At 42.0% G+C, this 18,139-nt stretch overlaps 1 protein-coding gene across 1 annotated transcript in view; it reads left to right on the top strand.

Moving 5' to 3' along the window:
• si:ch73-139e5.4 (heat-stable enterotoxin receptor) overlaps positions 1-15,631 on the top strand; it is a 37,060-nt gene extending 21,429 nt beyond the window's left edge. The window contains exons 12-27 of the mRNA XM_034194419.1: positions 3,240-3,342; positions 3,524-3,583; positions 3,664-3,735; positions 3,883-3,987; positions 4,921-5,007; positions 5,952-6,084; positions 6,188-6,325; positions 7,720-7,808; positions 7,898-7,989; positions 8,181-8,339; positions 9,824-10,016; positions 10,186-10,360; positions 12,947-13,045; positions 13,164-13,258; positions 13,325-13,401; positions 14,141-15,631. Coding sequence (XP_034050310.1) covers positions 3,240-3,342; positions 3,524-3,583; positions 3,664-3,735; positions 3,883-3,987; positions 4,921-5,007; positions 5,952-6,084; positions 6,188-6,325; positions 7,720-7,808; positions 7,898-7,989; positions 8,181-8,339; positions 9,824-10,016; positions 10,186-10,360; positions 12,947-13,045; positions 13,164-13,258; positions 13,325-13,401; positions 14,141-14,357 — 1,894 coding nt within the window. The 3' untranslated portion in view covers positions 14,358-15,631. The remainder of the gene's footprint in view (positions 1-3,239; positions 3,343-3,523; positions 3,584-3,663; positions 3,736-3,882; positions 3,988-4,920; positions 5,008-5,951; positions 6,085-6,187; positions 6,326-7,719; positions 7,809-7,897; positions 7,990-8,180; positions 8,340-9,823; positions 10,017-10,185; positions 10,361-12,946; positions 13,046-13,163; positions 13,259-13,324; positions 13,402-14,140) is intronic.
• Positions 15,632-18,139: the final 2,508 nt, after the last annotated feature.

Below are 18,139 nucleotides of genomic sequence, written 5' to 3'. Positions count from 1 at the left end.
GATTTTTTATCCAGACATGTATGGGTTCGTTAGACCTTTTAATTAGCATGAATACAACTTACAAGCGTCATTTATAAAAATCTATTGAGAATTATGATGACAGGAAAAAAAAAAAATCACAGTAAATGAACAGAATGGAATATTTTCCACAAATTTCCACACTTTACATAAAACATTTTTTTCTACCCAGACATGTATGGGTTCATTAGAAAGAGCAATTAAAGGGCTTTAAAACAAGCCTACCTTTATTAAAATCTGTTAACAAATAACGACAATAAAGTGAGAAAAGCAGCACAGTTTGTTGTAATTTCCCCAGATTTCTGCATTTTACATAAAAGTTTTTTTTTCACCCACACATGCATAGGTGCATTGGAAAGAGCTTTCAAAGGGCTTTGAAACAAGCCTACATTTATTAAAATCCATTAAGAAGTAGTGACACTAGTGCAAAAAAAGCAGTCAGTTTATTATTGATGAGCTGCACATTTCCACCCTTAGTAATGGCGCCTTCCTGTCCTGAGTGACGCTAATAGATAGAGGCGCGCATGTCCATTCCAGTCTATATGTCCATGGGCCGGTCAGCCCTGCCAGTGAGGTGTCCCTTATTTATTATTTGCCACTCTGCCGTAACGTAACCACGAACCCCCCCGTCAGGACAACCCCCAGCACGGTTGTGCCCCCCCCTCCTCCCCCCGCGATGCCACCCCAGGCAGATGCCCGGACGGCCCGCCTCCAGGACCGCCCCTGAATGTGTGGATCAAATGAGAGGGTCGGGTCGAGAAAAATTCCAAGATTACGGACAAGGGGGGATGGGTTGAGCGTGGTGTTGTCAAAACAAAGTGAAAAGTGGGTTGATTTTGTGATGTTTTTAGAGCTGATGATGATGATGTCTGTTTTGTCAGTGTTTAATTTCAAGAAATTGTGTTGCATCCAGGTTTTTAAGTTAGACAGGCAGTGGGTGAGGGTGGAGTGAATGTTAGGGTTTATGGATGTGGTGGAAATGTAAAGCTGTATGTCATCAGCATAACAGTGGAAGTGGAGACCATGATGACGGGTGATACTTCCGAGAGGAAGAATGTAGAGAATGAAGAGGAGAGGACCAAGCACCGAACCTTGGGGAACACCTTGAGATAGGGGGGCTATGGAGAAAGAGCAACGGTTAACGTAGATGAACTGTTGCCGGTTTGTGAGGTATGATTGAAGCCAGGAGAGGGCGGAGCCAGTGATGTTGAGGGAGGTCTTGAGGCGACACAGGAGAATGGAGTGGCTGATGGTGTCAAAGGCAGCGGTGAGGTCCAGGAGAATGAGAATGTTGAGATGGCCGGAATTAGAGGAGAGGAGGAGATCATTGGTGACTTTGAGAAGAGCTGTTTCAGTACTGTGTTTTGGACGGAATCCAGATTGGAAGGGTTCAAATAGACTGATGGAATTGAGGTAGGTTTGGAGCTGATCAGCAATGACCTGTTCTAGGATTTTAGACAGAAAGGGGAGATTGGATATAGGCCGAAAATTAATGAAGTTATCGGGGTCAAGACCAGGTTTTTTGAGAATGAGAGTGATGGCTGCCAGCTTGCGAGACTGTGGAACAGAACCAGAGGAGAGTGAGGAGTTTATGATCTTTGTGATCAGTGGAGATATTATGGGGAGACAGGTTTTGATGAGGGGGGAAGGGATAGGATCCAGAGAGCAAGTAGGGGTTTTAATGCCAGATAGTATTTTTGTAAGCTGAACAGGGGAGATTTGTTTAAAATCTGAAAGCTGATGTTTGGGACTGAGGGGAGGAGGGTCTAGGGGGACAGTGGGAACAGAGGAAAGGTTAAGGGAGCTGTAAATGGAGTCAATTTTGGACTGAAAAAAGAATTGAAAGCTATTACATTTGATGGTGGTGAAGGATGAAATGTTGTTATTGGGTTTAAGGAGTGTGTTACTGGTAGAGAAAAGAGATTTGGGGTTGTTGGAACCAGAGTGGATGAGATTGGAGTAGTAATTAGACCGGGAAGAATTAAGGGCATCTTTGTATTGTTGTAGGTGATCTTTGTATATTTGTAGATGAACAGTCAAACCAGATTTTTTGTAGTTTCTCAACCTGGCGCTTGTGAGATTTCATTTTATGGAGCTCGGGGGTTTACCAGGGGGCAGTGTGAGTGAAGGAGACTATTTTGGTTTTAGTTGGGGCAAGTTCTTCAAGGCAGGAGGAGAGAGTATTATTGTAATGGGTGACCAGTTCAGAGGGATTTTCAGATGATGGAGGAGGGGAGGTGGACAATTTAGTTGTGAGGAGAGAAGAAAGAGCAGCAGGGTTGATGGATTTAAGATTTAAATATGATGCAGGACAATTCTTTTTATTTTATGTATTTATTTATTTTATTTAAAGTAAATATAAACATTTGCTTCTTTTGTGATTTGAATTAAAGTTTGAGGCTCTTTTCTAAAATAAAAATAGTTAAATGATGAATCAACAAAAAAATTATCCTCTTTTATGGATGTGATGAATAAAAATTAACATTTTGAGACACACACACACACACACACACACACCTTCAACCGCTTAGTCCAATTGAGGGTCGCTAGGGGCTGGAGCCTATCCCAGCAGTTATAGAGCGCGAGGCGGGGTACACCCAGGACAGGACGCCAGTCTGTCGCAGGGCCACATACAGACAAACAAACACAGTCACACCCGCACACACACCTACGGATAATTTTAACGTTTCCAATCCACCTAACCCGTGTGTGTTTGGATGTGGGAGGAAGCCGGCGCACCCAGAGGGAACCCACGCAAACACGGGGAGAACACGCAAACTCCACACAGAAAGGCCACAGGTGGGAATCAAACCCATGACCGTCTCGCTGTGAGGCAACAGTGCCAACCACTAATCCACTATGCTGCCATTTTGAGATATATTACTGGGTAAAATGTATGTAGCAGTGTGGAAGAAATATTTAATTATTATTATTATTATTTCCTTTATCATTTCTAGACTATACATTATGTTCTGTTACGTAAATCAACTGCTGTTGCAAGAGAAATCTGACTATTTTGGATTCTGAAAATAACTACACAAATTCTAAAATTAATTTCTGTACATTTCCACATCTTTTGTGTGATTTTCCTTTTTTTTTTCTTTTTTTTTTACTTTGTTGAGTGTTGCTTTTGCCCAACTGAATAATTCCAGCCTAACCTATTTTCTTCATTTAATGAACTTTATTGGAGGGAAGAAACATTTTATTGTTTTTCCATCCAGGCAGAGCAGAAGGGATCGTTTGCTCAGGAAACGTTGGTCCCATATTGCTTCGGACCTCGTCACGCTGCTGGAGAACAACGAGCACAATGTCATCTGTCTAAAGGTGGATGAGAAAAAACAGAATGAAGCCTTTTTTATTCTATACATTTCCTGTTGTAGAAAAAAAAAGAATATGAAACACAAAAGAACATAAAATTCCTTATATATATATATATATATATATATATATATATATATAGTGTGCTTTAAGCATCCCTAAGAAAAAAATTATTTCTTCCCACCAGATTGAAGAAGAGAAGAAAAACACGGCATGCGAGATTCGTCGTGCTTTCTATGACAAGAAGGTGAACAGTTATTCTGCGACTGTGCAGGTTTGTTTGTGATTATTCACCTGATTATTAACCGTGCCGCTGATATTTTTCAGATTGTGATTCTGAAGGAGCTGAAGCACTCAGATGGAAACTTCAGTGAGTCCCAGAAGATAGAACTCAACGCGGTACGAAACGCACAGCTGGTCATGACATGTTTTTCACCGATTTGATGCCTTACAACACGTTTTACGTCTAACCAATTTTTTACGGCCCTACATTTATAACTGCTGCTCTCTTTTGAAAACCCACCCCGTCTTTCTGTTTCGACACAGCTCCTGCACATCGACTATTACAACCTGACAAAATTTTATGGCACAGTGAAGTTTGAGCAGGGAGTGTTTGGAGTGTTTGAGTATGGAGAGCGGGGATCGCTCCGGGTACGTGCAGCGTGCACGCAGTCTGCTCATGAAACACATCAGTTTCTGCATAAAAATTTAAATAATTCAGCTGTAAAGGTTGCAATAAAATACATAAAATAAATACAACTAATTACAAAAGCAAAAATGCAAACTAGTTTTTCACAACTGTAATTCCATCCTTCTGGCAAATTTTCATATCTTAAAATTCAAGAACCGTAAAAATCCAAATTTTTATATGTACCGGGAGGTCAAAGCTCTGCTTAGTACCAAAAAACAAAACAAAAAACATGCATTTCTGACAATTTTAAATGCCTTTTTTAATGAATTTTGGTTTTCAATTAGGAAATCTACCAGAAGCCCTGAAATGCACACATTGTCCACTAGATGGTGACAAAAGCTGCTCAAATGTGCAGCAAGGTCTCAACCGTTGACTCATTTGAGAGGTTAACGTTTGGTGAAAATAAGAGGGGCTGACAGACAAAAATCAACTTACAGTTGTGTCCCTGCTTTTATGGGCAACTTACTTATATTTTGCATTGGATTACTTTTTAAAAAGAAAAATTTTTCTCAAAGTGCTGAATGTACATAGTCTGTTTTTGCCGACTGCCCCTGTGATTGGTCTGCTCAGATTTGTGACGCAGCAAATCAGGCATCTCCACTTTCATGAAAATCCTCAATTAAAAGATGTGAGGAGAACTCACAAACCTCAAAGGAAGTTTAAAAGAAGCTGCCCTCAGTTTGTTAGTGGACCTTCTGTTGTGGTGAAATTCACATTTAAAATGAAATGAAATATGAGTGAATCACAGATAAATTATGAATTAAAATAATAATAAAAACACAATGAACCTTCTCTGCAGAATTTGATGAGTCTACTTGTTTTTTGTGTCTGTAATGGAAAGAAATGTCAAAACCACAGATGTTCCATAACACTTATTCCATGACTTCTTCCAGTATGTGCTGAACGACAAAATTTCCTACCCAGATGAAACCTTCATGGACTGGGAGTTCAAGATCTCTGTCATGAACGACATCGCCAAGGTGAGCTGGGAACTCTCCACAGTTACCATGTCAACAACATGTTATGTAACTACAAGGCCTTGAGCTGAATGTGGTGTGTCGCATCATACCACGAAGAACCAGAGCTCACAGCGCTCAAGTCAAACAATCTGGGGATCTTCATTAGGAATGAACAACATGATTGCATCCATGGAATTTTACATGTGGGTTGTCATGAGATGCATAACCAGTTGGTTAAACTCTGTCCTCTCGTTCCCAGATATGCAGCCCAGAAGGTCACACAGCTGGAGTCTATACCTTGGGAACCCTTACAGGGTCCTGGAGGATGTCGGTGATGATCTTTGTTTTAACCATGGTGGGATTTTCAAAAAGGCCAAAACTGCTTTTGTTTTTTTCCAGTTGTGACCACTGGCAGGATTTAGTAATCCCTTAGTATTTCCGTGGAGTTCGTAACGTTGTGCATTCCATGACATCACCAGGAATTCGTCTGCAAGTTCTGAGGTTGCCAGGACCTTCTGGGATGCATATCTGAAATTGAGATTGAGCACAATATAAAAAAAAAAAAGAAAAGAATGGGGGGGAGCTCCAGAATCCACATCTTGATCCTGAAAGACCCTTGTGATTTAGTTAAAAGTAGAAGAAGTATTGATAAGTCCTGTATATGACAGGAGGCACACTGGTGCCCATACTTATCTCCAGAAACCGTCTGCAACTCCCCCTGGATGGGATACCATTACAGCTGGGTGGACTGAGACAATACAGATGAACTGTGTTGTCCAAGGACCCAGACAGGTGATGGGACCAGGAATTGAACCCAGGTCTGCATATTGGTTGTGTAGGCTTATCCAACTGAGCTACCTGCTAAGTGTCCATCAGCTGATCGATTGTCACCAAAATGTAACGTGTTCATCTCGATACAATTGATTGTCCTAATGGGTTGACGGATGTGTAAATGGTTTCTTCAGGGCATGTCTTACCTCCACGCTAGCATCATCCAGGTGCACGGCCGCCTCAAGTCCACCAACTGTGTGGTGGACAACCGCATGGTGGTGAAGCTCACAGACTTTGGTTGCAACACTTTCCTGAGCCCCGGCAGAGGTAAAACTGTTATCTGTGTCAAATGTTCTGGTCTGATCTCTGTGTTTTTATCCTTCCCTTCATCGCTCCTCATTGACCCTCCTCTTTCTCTTCCTCCACGCAGGCTTGTGGACGGCGCCGGAGCATCTGAGGAAACAGGACACCTCTCAGAAAGGAGACGTCTATAGCTTTGCCATCATTGCTCTGGAGATCATCACCAGGAAGAGCACCTTCTTCACTGAGCGCCACCTCGACCAAGCAGGTGCAGCAAAACAAACAACCACAACTACTCGCACAGTCCTGAGCGTGTACACTTCTGCCACATCTGGAAAGTTATGAAAATAGATTATTAGACCTCAAATTGTGTAAGAACGTTCCAGCATTTAGACCTGAATGCAGACGGATCACCGTGTTCAGCGTACAGTAGTGTTCAGAATAATAGTCGTGCTATGTGACTAAAAAGATTAATCCAGGTTTTGAGTATATTTCTTATTGTTACATGGGAAACAAGGTACCAGTAGATTCAGTAGATTCTCACAAATCCAACAAGACCAAGCATTCATGATATGCACACTCTTAAGGCTATGAAATTGGGCTATTAGTTAAAAAAAAAGGAGAAAAGGGGGTGTTCACATGTTCAGAACCTTTTTAATGTTGGGCTCGATTAAGATATGTTTAAGACATCTAACGATTAATCACACTTCTGACAAAAGGACTGATGTATCACAATCACACTGTGGTTGGAACATTCAATTCTCTATTCTTTATCTCACTGCTCAGCTTCGGCTGCATCCTGCATGAGTCATCTTCACATGTCCTGAAAAAGAGCTTAGCGTGCACACAGAAATACCACAACTTGCAGAAACACGTCATGTCACATATCTTAAGTAACCTTCACCCATCACATCAGTACAATACACTTTATCAGAGCAGAGAGAACACAAAACATGCATGATAAAATAAAACAGTGTATCCACAGAATAACTCCAACACTACTGAATCTACTGGTACCTTGTTTCCCGTGTAACAATAAGAAATATACTCAAAACCTGGATTAATCTTTTTAGTCACATAGCACTACTATTATTCTGAACACTACTGTATCATCTGTAACGTGCCCAGTTCCTCTTGGACTGTAAAATCTGTTCAATGCTGCACCATGAAATGCTTTGATTGTGAAAAACCTCATGTCAGGAGTAACATCATGTATGTCAGCAGCACAACACCAAAAATATTCCAATCTGGGTCAAATATCTCACCAGGTTTTGTGACTAACAGACCAATGGCATTTCTAGGAAATGATCAGAATTCATTAGGATTTGTGGATTTAGTATTTGAGAAACTGAGATGCTGCAAAACAGCCATATTATAAATATATAATAGAAAAATAAGATTAATGAATTCTTATTCCTGATAGGTTTGATCGTTACACCAATTTTCATGGTGACTGTCCAAAAACAAACATACAGACAACAGAAACAAAAGAAATGAACAGAAGTGATTATGTCCAGTATTTCGTAACTGAATTTTCCTAAAGAAAGTTTTTGCACACACACAGAAATAATCAAATCTACATTTGTGTGTGACTGAGTGAATCGGTTTTGGTCTCCAGAGCTGGTTTAATTGAATCCAGAGACAATCTATGTGCCTCCACAGAAAAACTGTCCAGGGTCCAGTATCCCAGCATCGGGTCCTACTTCAGGCCGGACCTCAATTTTGAGTCTGCATCAGAAAACGAGCTCGAGGTAGGTTTTTTTTTTTAACACTATTTTTACTAAATGTGTGTTTGTGGTGTTGATGTACCTTCTCTCTGTCTCCATCTGGTGCCTCTCAGGTTTACATGCTGATAAAAACCTGCTGGGATGAAGATCCAGAAAAACGGCTGGACTTTAAGAAGATTGAAAACTGTCTGGACAGAGCTGTCAGGTAACCAGTCAGGACGGTTTGCTGTCGATGTGATGGATGATATGTGACAATAAGCAGCTTTAAACTGACCCTTTCTTCCAAAAAAGTTTTTTTTTTTTTTTCCTTTTTTAAACATTAATACTTGAGTTTCTGTTTGTGATTTTATGTCACTGACTGACATGAGCTGATGTTGAATTTCTGCTCTGCTTCAGTAAAATTCACAACCAGGAGAATGAGAGCTACATGGACAACATGATCCGACGCCTGCAGATGTATTCAAGAAACCTGGAGTTCCTGGTGGAGGAGCGGACGGTTCTGTACAAAGCGGAGAGGGATCGAGCCGACTGCATAAACTTCATGCTGCTGCCTGGGTCTGTTTGCCCGTTTGTTAGGAAGATGGCTAAAACATTTTTATTTTTTTGGCTGATTCTGTGACATTTAGAGGAAATATTGATGACTGTAAGAGAAGCAAATGGTTTACATTTAGCTGTTCTCAGTCACACAGTCCTGCAGGTTCAGGTCACAGGTCGCTGTACGCCACCATTTGACCTTTGACCTTTTTGTGTGCTTCTGTTTATTTTCTGTGTTGGAGCACAACACAGGACGTGATTTAATCAGGTTTAAACTTCACTGTGCTGTTCCAGTTAATCAAAATCCTTTCATGCTGTTAATTAACAGGTGATTTAATTTTCATTTACTTTGTGGATCACCTTCATAATTAATTGTTTCGTCATTTAAATATCATAAAATAGTAGTGAGAGGAATCTTTTCAAACTGCTACAGTTGTTGTTGTAGTTCTTGTTCCATGAATAGAAAATGAGGTAAATCCTTCCACTTATTAAACTGGAATAGCTTAAAGTTTTTACTAGATAACTGCTTTTAATGATGAATAAATTAAATGAGTAGTCAATTATTGCATATTCTGGAATATAGGTCAAAGTAATTTTTACTAGTTTTGAAGGTCCTGCAACTTAAATTCCAGTGTGATTTTATGTGCTCCAAAAATCACACATTTGTTGTTATTATGATTATTACTGTTATCATTATTAATAATGATAATAATATTTTTTTGTAATAATACAGGGCTTTCTTGTTAATCAACATGCTAAACAATAAAAAATACAACAATGCACAAAAACCTCAAAGAGCTGATTTAGAATGAATAAATCAATCAAATGGGCTCATGTTTTGATTGTAGTGTTTCCAACACGGGGTTAGCAATTTGTGTTCATCTGCATCAAATAATGTCCACTGCATGTTTATTCATCCATCTTGCTTATTTTTGGAATTTAAAAGTCCTTAGGACACACACCACAGGCTGAGGGCTTCCTGTGTGAATCCACTGTTCATGTCTCCATTCAAGTCCATCTGATGATTTGTTTTGTCCAAACTGCATCTAATAACATCCAGAATGTTGTCCATTGCATGTTTATTTCATATACATATTTATGTATTACATATATATATTCATTTCCAGTTCACTCATTTTTGGAATTTAAAATTCCTCATGTTAAATAGCAGCAGACACTATGGTGTGCACATGCTACACTGAGCCTGGCTGTTGTTAAACTCACCCCCAGGGGAAACATTGTGTAAAAAAAGTGAGTTCCACATACAAAAAAGAAAAGGAACGAAAAAGCATTTATACGGTGGTGTGACTTACGTATTTCGTAAACTACAGTAGCTCCAACAATTGTCATGTGAGTAACTGGCACAAGTAAATATTTGGCATTTGTGTTTGATAAAGGCCTAATTGTTTATAAATTAAAATAAATTCATTCTTCAACTTTATACAGAATTAAAGTGGAACAAAGGTTCAGGTATTCATGTGTTTCTGTAAATGTTTTTCTTGTAGTCCAGTGGTGAAAAGCCTGAAGGAGACCGGTGTGGTGGAGCCAGAACTGTATGAAGAAGTGACAATATATTTCAGTGACATCGTGGGTTTCACCACACTATGCCAGTACAGCACTCCCATGGAGGTAGTGGACATGCTCAACGACATCTACAAGGGCTTCGACTGCGTCGTCGACCATCACGATGTTTACAAGGTAGAGCGCCAATCAGCAGACCAGAAACGGACAAATATCGATAAAAGAATCAGGAGATCTGAAGAAGCAAAGTAGAGTGAAAACACAACTGGTTTAAAAACACAACTGCTTTAAAAACCAAAAATGAAAATGAGGTACGCATGTCACTGTGGTGTTGTCTTGCCCTTAGGTGGAGACAATAGGTGATGCCTACATGGTGGCTTCTGGCCTGCCGAAGAGAAACGGGAACAGGCACGCAGTGGACATCTGCTGCATGGCGTTGGATATCCTGGCCTTCATGGGAACCTTTCAGCTCAGACACCTGCCTGGTATCCCTGTGTGGATACGCATCGGCGTACACTCAGGTAAACTGCATCACAAAATGGCGACGCTCTTAATTACACAGCGGGGTGAAGCTCGTTATTACACAGCGGGGCGACACTCGTTATTACACAGCGGGGCGATGCCCTTAATTACACAGTGGGGTGAAGCTCGTTATTACAGAGTGGGGCGATGCCCTTAATTACACAATGGGGCGATGCTCGTCATTACACATCGGGGCGACGCCCTTAATTACACAGCGGGGCAACGCCCTTAATTACGCAGCAGGGCAACACTCGTTATTACACAGCGGGGCGACACTCGTTATTACACAGTGGGGTGATGCCCTTAATTACACAGCGGGGCGAAGCTCGTTATTACACAGTGAGGCGATGCCCTTAATTATACAGCGGGTGACGCTCATCATTACAGGGCGATGCTCGTCATTACACCGTGGGGCAGCGCCCTTATTAACACAGCAGGGTGAAGTTAGTCATTACACAGCGCGGCGACACGCAATATTACACAGCGGGGCGACACTCGTTATTACACAGCGAGGCGACACTCAATATTACACAGCGGGGCGACACTCGTTATTACACAGCGAGGCGACACTCAATATTACACAGCGGGGCGACACTCGTTATTACACAGCAGGGTGACGCCCTTAATTACACAACGGGATGACGCTCATCATTACACAGCAGGGCGGTGCCCTTAATTACACAGCAGGGCGACACCTGTTATTACACAGCAGGGCGACACCTGTTATTACACAGCGGGGCGACATTCATTATTACACAGTGGGGCGACGCCCTTAATTACACAACGGGGCGACGCTCGTCATTACACAGCGTGACGGTGCCCTTAATTATACAGTGGGGCGATGCTTGTCATTACACAGCGTGACAATGCCCTTAATTACACAGCGGGACGACGCTTGTCATCACACAGCAGGGCGACGTTCGTCATTACACAGTGGGGCGACGCCCTTAATTACACAGCGAGGCGACACTCAATATTACACAGCGGGGCGACACTCGTTATTACACAGCAGGGCGACACCTGTTATTACACAGCAGGGCGACACCTGTTATTACACAGCGGGGCGACATTCATTATTACACAGTGGGGCGACGCCCTTAATTACACAACGGGGCAACGCCCTTAACGCAGTGGGGCGACGCTCGTCATTACACAGCGTGACGGTGCCCTTAATTATACAGTGGGGCGATGCTTGTCATTACACAGCGTGACAATGCCCTTAATTACACAGCGGGACGACGCTTGTCATCACACAGCAGGGCGACGTTCGTCATTACACAGTGGGGCGACGCCCTTAATTACACAGCGAGGCGCCACTCGTTATTACACAGCGGGGCGAAGCTCGTTATTACACAGCATGGTGATACTCGTTATTACAGAGCGGGGTGACACTTGTTATTACACAGCGGGGTGATGCCCTCAATTACACAGCGGGCCGAAGCTCGTCATTACACAGCGGAGCGACGCCCTTAATTACACAGCGGGGCGACGCTCGTCATTACACAGCAGGGCGACGCTCGTCATTACACAGCAGGGCGACGCTCATCATTACACAGCAGGGCGACGCTCGTCATTACACAGCAGGGCGACGCTCGTCATTACACAGCGGGACGACGCTAGTCATTACACAGTGGGACGACGCCCTTAATTACACAGCGAGGCGCCACTCGTTATTACGCAGCACGGTGATACTCGTTATTACAGAGCGGGGTGACACTTATTACTCAGCGGGGTGATGCCCTCAATTACACAGCGGGCCGAAGCTTGTCATTACACAGTGGGGCAACGCCCTTAATTACACATAGGGGCGACGCTCATCATTACACAGCAGGGCGATGCTCGTCATTACACAGCAGGGCGACGCTAGTCATTACACAGTGGGACGACGCCCTTAATTACACAGCGAGGCGCCGCTCATTATTACGCAGCAGGGCGAAGCTCGTTATTACACAGCAGGGCGACGCTCGTCATTACACAGCAGGGCGAGGCTCGTTATTACACAGCAGGGCGAAGCTCGTTATTACACTGATGTGCGACATTCGTTATTACACAGCGGGGCGACACTCGTTATGGCACAGCAGGGTGATGCTCATCATTACACAGCAGGGCAACACTCGTTATGGCACTGCAGGGCGACACTCGTTATGGCACTGCAGGGCGACACTCGTTATGGCACAGCAGGGCGATGCTCGTCATTACACAGCGGGACCACGCCCTTAATTACACAGCCGGGCGACGCTCATTATTACACAGCATCGTGAAGCTCGTTATTACACAGCGGGGCGACGCCCTTGATTATACAGCGGGGCGACACTCGTTATGGCACAGCAGGGTGATGCTCGTCATTACACAGCAGGGCGATGCTCGTCATTACACAGCAGGGCGACACTCATTATTACAAAGTAGGGCAGTGATATTCAATTTAAATTTTTGCTTTTAGATTTTATTTCATCAAGATTGTGCTGTAGAGATTTGGTTTTACTTTGAGATTAAAAAACTGCAAGAAACCTGATGAATCTGTGCTGATTCACTCAGGAGCAAACAAACCTTTGAAGTTTTCTGTGTGTTTGTTGTGTTGTGTGCAGGTCCATGTGCAGCAGGTGTGGTGGGGATAAAGATGCCTAGATATTGTTTATTTGGAGACACTGTGAACACGGCGTCACGTATGGAGTCAACAGGACATCGTGAGCATACACACACGTGCACAGCACTATGTTTAACGAACGCAGAACAGAATCCATTTAGTTTCACCGACATTCAATAATGTTCATCATCATCTGGTTTAAAATTTTTGTCCTGCAGCTCTGCGGATCCACGTGAGCCAGCCTACGATCAACATCCTCCAGAGGACTGATTCCAAGTTTGAATACGAGATGAGAGAAGAAACGTATCTGAAGGTGAGTAAAATGAACACGTGTGTCGATTTCACTAATGCACATAATCATTAATGTGTTTTTTCTCAGGGTAAATGTACAGAGACCACCTACTGGTTGACTGGTGAGACGGGCGAAGATTACAACCTCCCGACTCCGCCCACAACGTAAGAGAACTCAATGTGACATCACTGTTGTTCACTGTTTTGAGTTGCTGATTGATATTTAAAGCTACAGGGTGCAGGATTTAGGGGTGTTTATGAACAGACATGGAATATAGCATTCACAGCCATGTGCTCATCAGTGTGTAATTACCTGCAACAATGAATCAGAGTTTTCATGAGCTTAGAATGAGGTCTTTCTCTACATGGGAGTGGGCCCCCACATGGAGGCAGCCATGTTGATACAGGGACATATTTCCTCTGCCTTTCCCATTTTGAGTGGTCACAAAACTGAAGAAATAAGAAAAAGTTGCAGCGATTGCTCCGGTACACGCTGTGTAGTGATTGCTAGTGCTGGCAAAAAAGAAAAATTTTTTTTTCACATTTTTGTGAAATGGAGGATCATAAGGATTGTTTATTAGAACAAACAGTAAAGGCGTATGAGTCCCCGTCACTAAAAAAGATGAGAAAAAAAAAACTGTGACAACAGCATAATGAAATCTGCAACATCACCACTAGATGACACTAAAATCCCACATACTGTAGCTTTAAATCAGTTCAGTTACTGTCTTTAATAACCTCAGACTGGTGCCTGTTTTTCCCGAACATGACATGGACCTGACTTGGTTTTCTTCTTCAGCATCTGAGACAATGAAATAAACTTTGAGTTCATCATTTCAGTCTGACACAAATCACCATTATGACAAAGTCCAGTTTCTAATCTGATCCTAATCTGCGTTTCCAGAGAAAACTTCCAGCGGCTTCAGCAGGACCTCGCCCACATGATCTTAGCATGTCTGGAGCGCCGCCCCCAAGGGTCCATCCGCAGGAAGAAGCTGCTGTCCTCCAGTCAGATGAAGGCGGACTCCAAGGATCACGAATGGGAGGTGGAGTCTGAGAGCGAGCATCCTGAATACCTTCACCTGGCGACCGTCGATAACACCCTCAGTACCTTTCTGTAGATCCAACAATAAGCTCTCTGTTGTCATTTGGGGAAAGTGTTGTAGGACCAATCAGGTGGAAATCACAAACCCTAATCTGAAACTCTGTTATTAGAATATGGTAAATGGACTGCATCTGGATCAGAAGCTCAAAACGCTTTACAATGATGCCTCGCATTCACCCATTCACACTAACAGATGTCAATTAGCTGCTATGGAAGGTGCTCACTACACACCGGGAGCAATTAAGGACCTTAGCGATTTTCTGGTCAGCCTGGGGTTTGAACCGAGGAGCCTCTGGTCTCAAGCTCAATGCTTAACCACTAGAGCCATCACCTCCCCATAGAATAGCCACCTCCCTCCCCATTTGTTTTTTTTTGGTGTTCCTGAACATAACATGACACCCTGTACATACAGTGTATGAACCTTAAACATTACTGAGGGGAAAAAGAAGTTTTTAATGAATCCAATAAAAAAGTTAGGTTTGGCCTGGAATCTTTGCTGTTAACTTTCTGGCAGCTCAGGATAAAGACAGTTTTTACAAGTATTACCAGAACTGATTAATTCATTAAAAACGGAGCATTGTACAGTATAGCTATTTCATAATGACAAAATGAATGCAAGTGTAGCTCATATTTAATAGATAAAACAATTGGGTATTGAAACGTTGTCATATAGTCAGCTGCACGAAAAGACCACCAGTTGGCGGTGTTGCACAGTACCAATCAGAGGGCGCGGTACTTTAGCGCGTTAGCACTAGCCGAGAGTAGCTAAGCACAGAATTTTTTTTTTTTTTTTTAAGTGAAATTGGCTTTAATTGTCAAGTCATAATCCAGAAACATTGTTTTTGTATGTACTAGTTTGCCCCAAGAAAGTAGTGACACGGTTAAGTCATGGTTAAAAACACATAACATGCAGGCTAGTTGTTAGCTTCGTTCATAAACCAACTAAAGAGACGTTATCTGTGTATTTTTTCTTTCTACGCACACATATGTGTGTGTGTATCTCAAAGTTTCATTATTGAATAACTTTTGTTGTTTGTACGTTTTGAGTGTGCGGCCTGTATTTTTATAACTGAAATATGAAGGTAATGCTGTGTTTTTTTTTGGGGGGTTGAAGCCCTCACGAGGTATCTTGTCCTTTGTGTTCAGTCCAAAGGTGTATTTATATCTGTTTAGATGTAGAGATATACTCAACAAAAATATAAACTCAACACTTTTGGTTTTGCTCCCATTTTGTATGAGATGAACTCAAAGATCTAAAACTTTTTCCATATACACAATATCACCATTTCCCTCAAATATTGTTCACAAACCAGTCGAAATCTGTGATAGTGAGCACTTCTCCTTTGCTGAGATAATCCATCCCACCTCACAGGTGTGCCATACCAAGATGCTGATTAGACACCATGATTAGTGCACAGGTGTGCCTTAGACTGCCCACAATAAAAGGCCACTCTGAAAGGTGCAGTTTTGTTTTATTGGGGGGGGATACCAGTCAGTATCTGGTGTGACCACCATTTGCCTCATGCAGTGCAACACATCTCCTTCGCATCATCCGTGAAGAGAACACCTCTCCAACGTGTCAAACGCCAGCAAATATGAGCATTTGCCCACTCAAGTCGGTTACGACGAGGAACTGGAGTCAGGTCGAGACCCCGATGAGGATGATGAGCATGCAGATGAGCTTCCCTGAGACGGTTTCTGACAGTTTGTGCAGAAATTCTTTGGTTATGCAAACTGACTGTTTCAGCAGCTGTCCGAGTGGCTGGTCTCAGACGATCTTGGAGGTGAACATGCTGGATGTGGAGGTCCTGGGCTGGTGTGGTTACACGTGGTCTGCGGTTGTGAGGCTGGTTGGATGTACTGCCAAATTCTCTGAAACGACTTTGGAGACGGCTTATGGTAGAGACATGAACATTCAATACACGAGCAACAGCTCTGGTTGACATTCCTGCTGTCAGCATGCCAACTGCACGCTCCCTCAAATCTTGTGACATCTGTGGCATTGTGCTGTGTGATAAAACTGCACCTTTCAGAGTGGCCTTTTATTGTGGGCAGTCTAAGGCACACCTGTGCACTAATCATGGTGTCTAATCAGCATGTTGATATGGCACACCTGTGAGGTGGGATGGATTATCACAGCAAAGGAGAAGTGCTCACTATCACAGATTTAGACTGGTTTGTGAACAATATTTGAGAGAAATGGTGATATTGTGTATGTGGAAAAAGATTTAGATCTTTGAGTTCATCTCATACAAAATGGGAGCAAAACCAAAAGTGTGTTGCGTTTATATTTTTGTTGAGTAACAAGATTTTTTTTTAATGCAAGATTTTAATTTATATTTTGGAGTAATTGCTTATTGTAGTTATAATTGGCAGTATAAACACATTCAAAACTATTTCACAAATGCACACATCACACCCAAAATATTGATATTTCAACGTGTGGATTTATGTATGAGGTGTGCTGGTGGGAAAATTGGATTTTCTGTCATTTCAAATGGAAAAAGGTGTTTATTGTAAATTGACAGATTAACCTCTCAGCCTTGCTGAGCAAACAGTTTATTTACAACAGACTATTCCTGGAGTATCTTATACAGTTGTCTTTTATGTCTTTCAGAGAATCCATATAATAAAAGGCAAATGGTCGCTATGTGTTTGTGTATCCAGAGCATCAATTGAAATCCAGAAATACTTATGTATTTTGTCATGAGGATTCGTGTTGTGAAAACAGCAAGGTGATCTGACCAATATTTTGAGAAATCAGTAATTTTTGTAAACAAGCCTGTTTATGGTGCACTTCCACAATAAGAGCCTGTATTTCAAAATAAAAGCCTGACAATTCATCAGTCTGTCCATCCTGTAACATGCCAGACAGCAGATTCAAGTCTGGACATTTTCTGTATGCATGTGTCTCCAAACCCAGAATTAACATTCACACGCTGGACAAAACAGCAGAATTGTGTCTCGACGGTGTCTTACACAGGCCAAAAAAAAAAATTAAAAAATTTTTTTTTGATCTAATGTGAACATGGAATATTGTACTGGTTAAGCAGCTTCAGAAAAGCTTACTGGTGATAAAAATCCATTTTAGAAAATTGAACACAATTCAAAACAGTTTAAACCAGGGGTGGGCAATCACGTGCCATGAAGGGCCAAAGCACTGCAGGTTTTCCTTGCTACCAGTCACCTCAGCAGGTGATTTCATTAATGATCAGGTGTTTCAACAGGTAATTTCAAGACGACCAGGTGTTTATGTTCAAGGTAGAAGCTCATCAGCAACCCACCTGCTGAGGTGATTGGTTGCAAGGAAAACCTGCAGTGTCTAGGCCCTCGTTGCCCACCCCTGGTTTAAACCTTCAATAAATTTTTCTCTGTCAGTACTTAAAAAAGTAGCATAATTGTAAACAGATTTCCCCCTAAAGTCAGCTGTCCTCCATATATAGTACAAATGACCACATCTAGAACCTGTGGTTCCCCACGTGTCAGCGTTCTAGTATCTTAATTAAACAGTGTTCAAGCTAAGTCCTTGCACATTATGGTATTTATAATTTCTTTATATAATCAGTTCGTCATCAGAAGTGTACTCAAACCATCTTTTCTAGTCTTAACATTGTCCAATTCTGGTACACATGTTCCACATCTTTGCTTAAAGTCTAAATGTTTTGGGCTTATACAGACGTTAAAAGGACAAATGCTATTTTAACAATGACGTGTTGGTTCACATGATCACATCATGGTTGCAATGTTTCTTTAAAAAAAAAAAAAAAAAAAAAAAAAATCTGAAATCAGGCTTTTAAA

This window comes from Thalassophryne amazonica, chromosome 18 (assembly GCF_902500255.1).
Source record: "Thalassophryne amazonica chromosome 18, fThaAma1.1, whole genome shotgun sequence".
Taxonomy (NCBI): domain Eukaryota; kingdom Metazoa; phylum Chordata; class Actinopteri; order Batrachoidiformes; family Batrachoididae; genus Thalassophryne; species Thalassophryne amazonica.
This window is presented reverse-complemented; position numbering and strand designations above follow the sequence as displayed.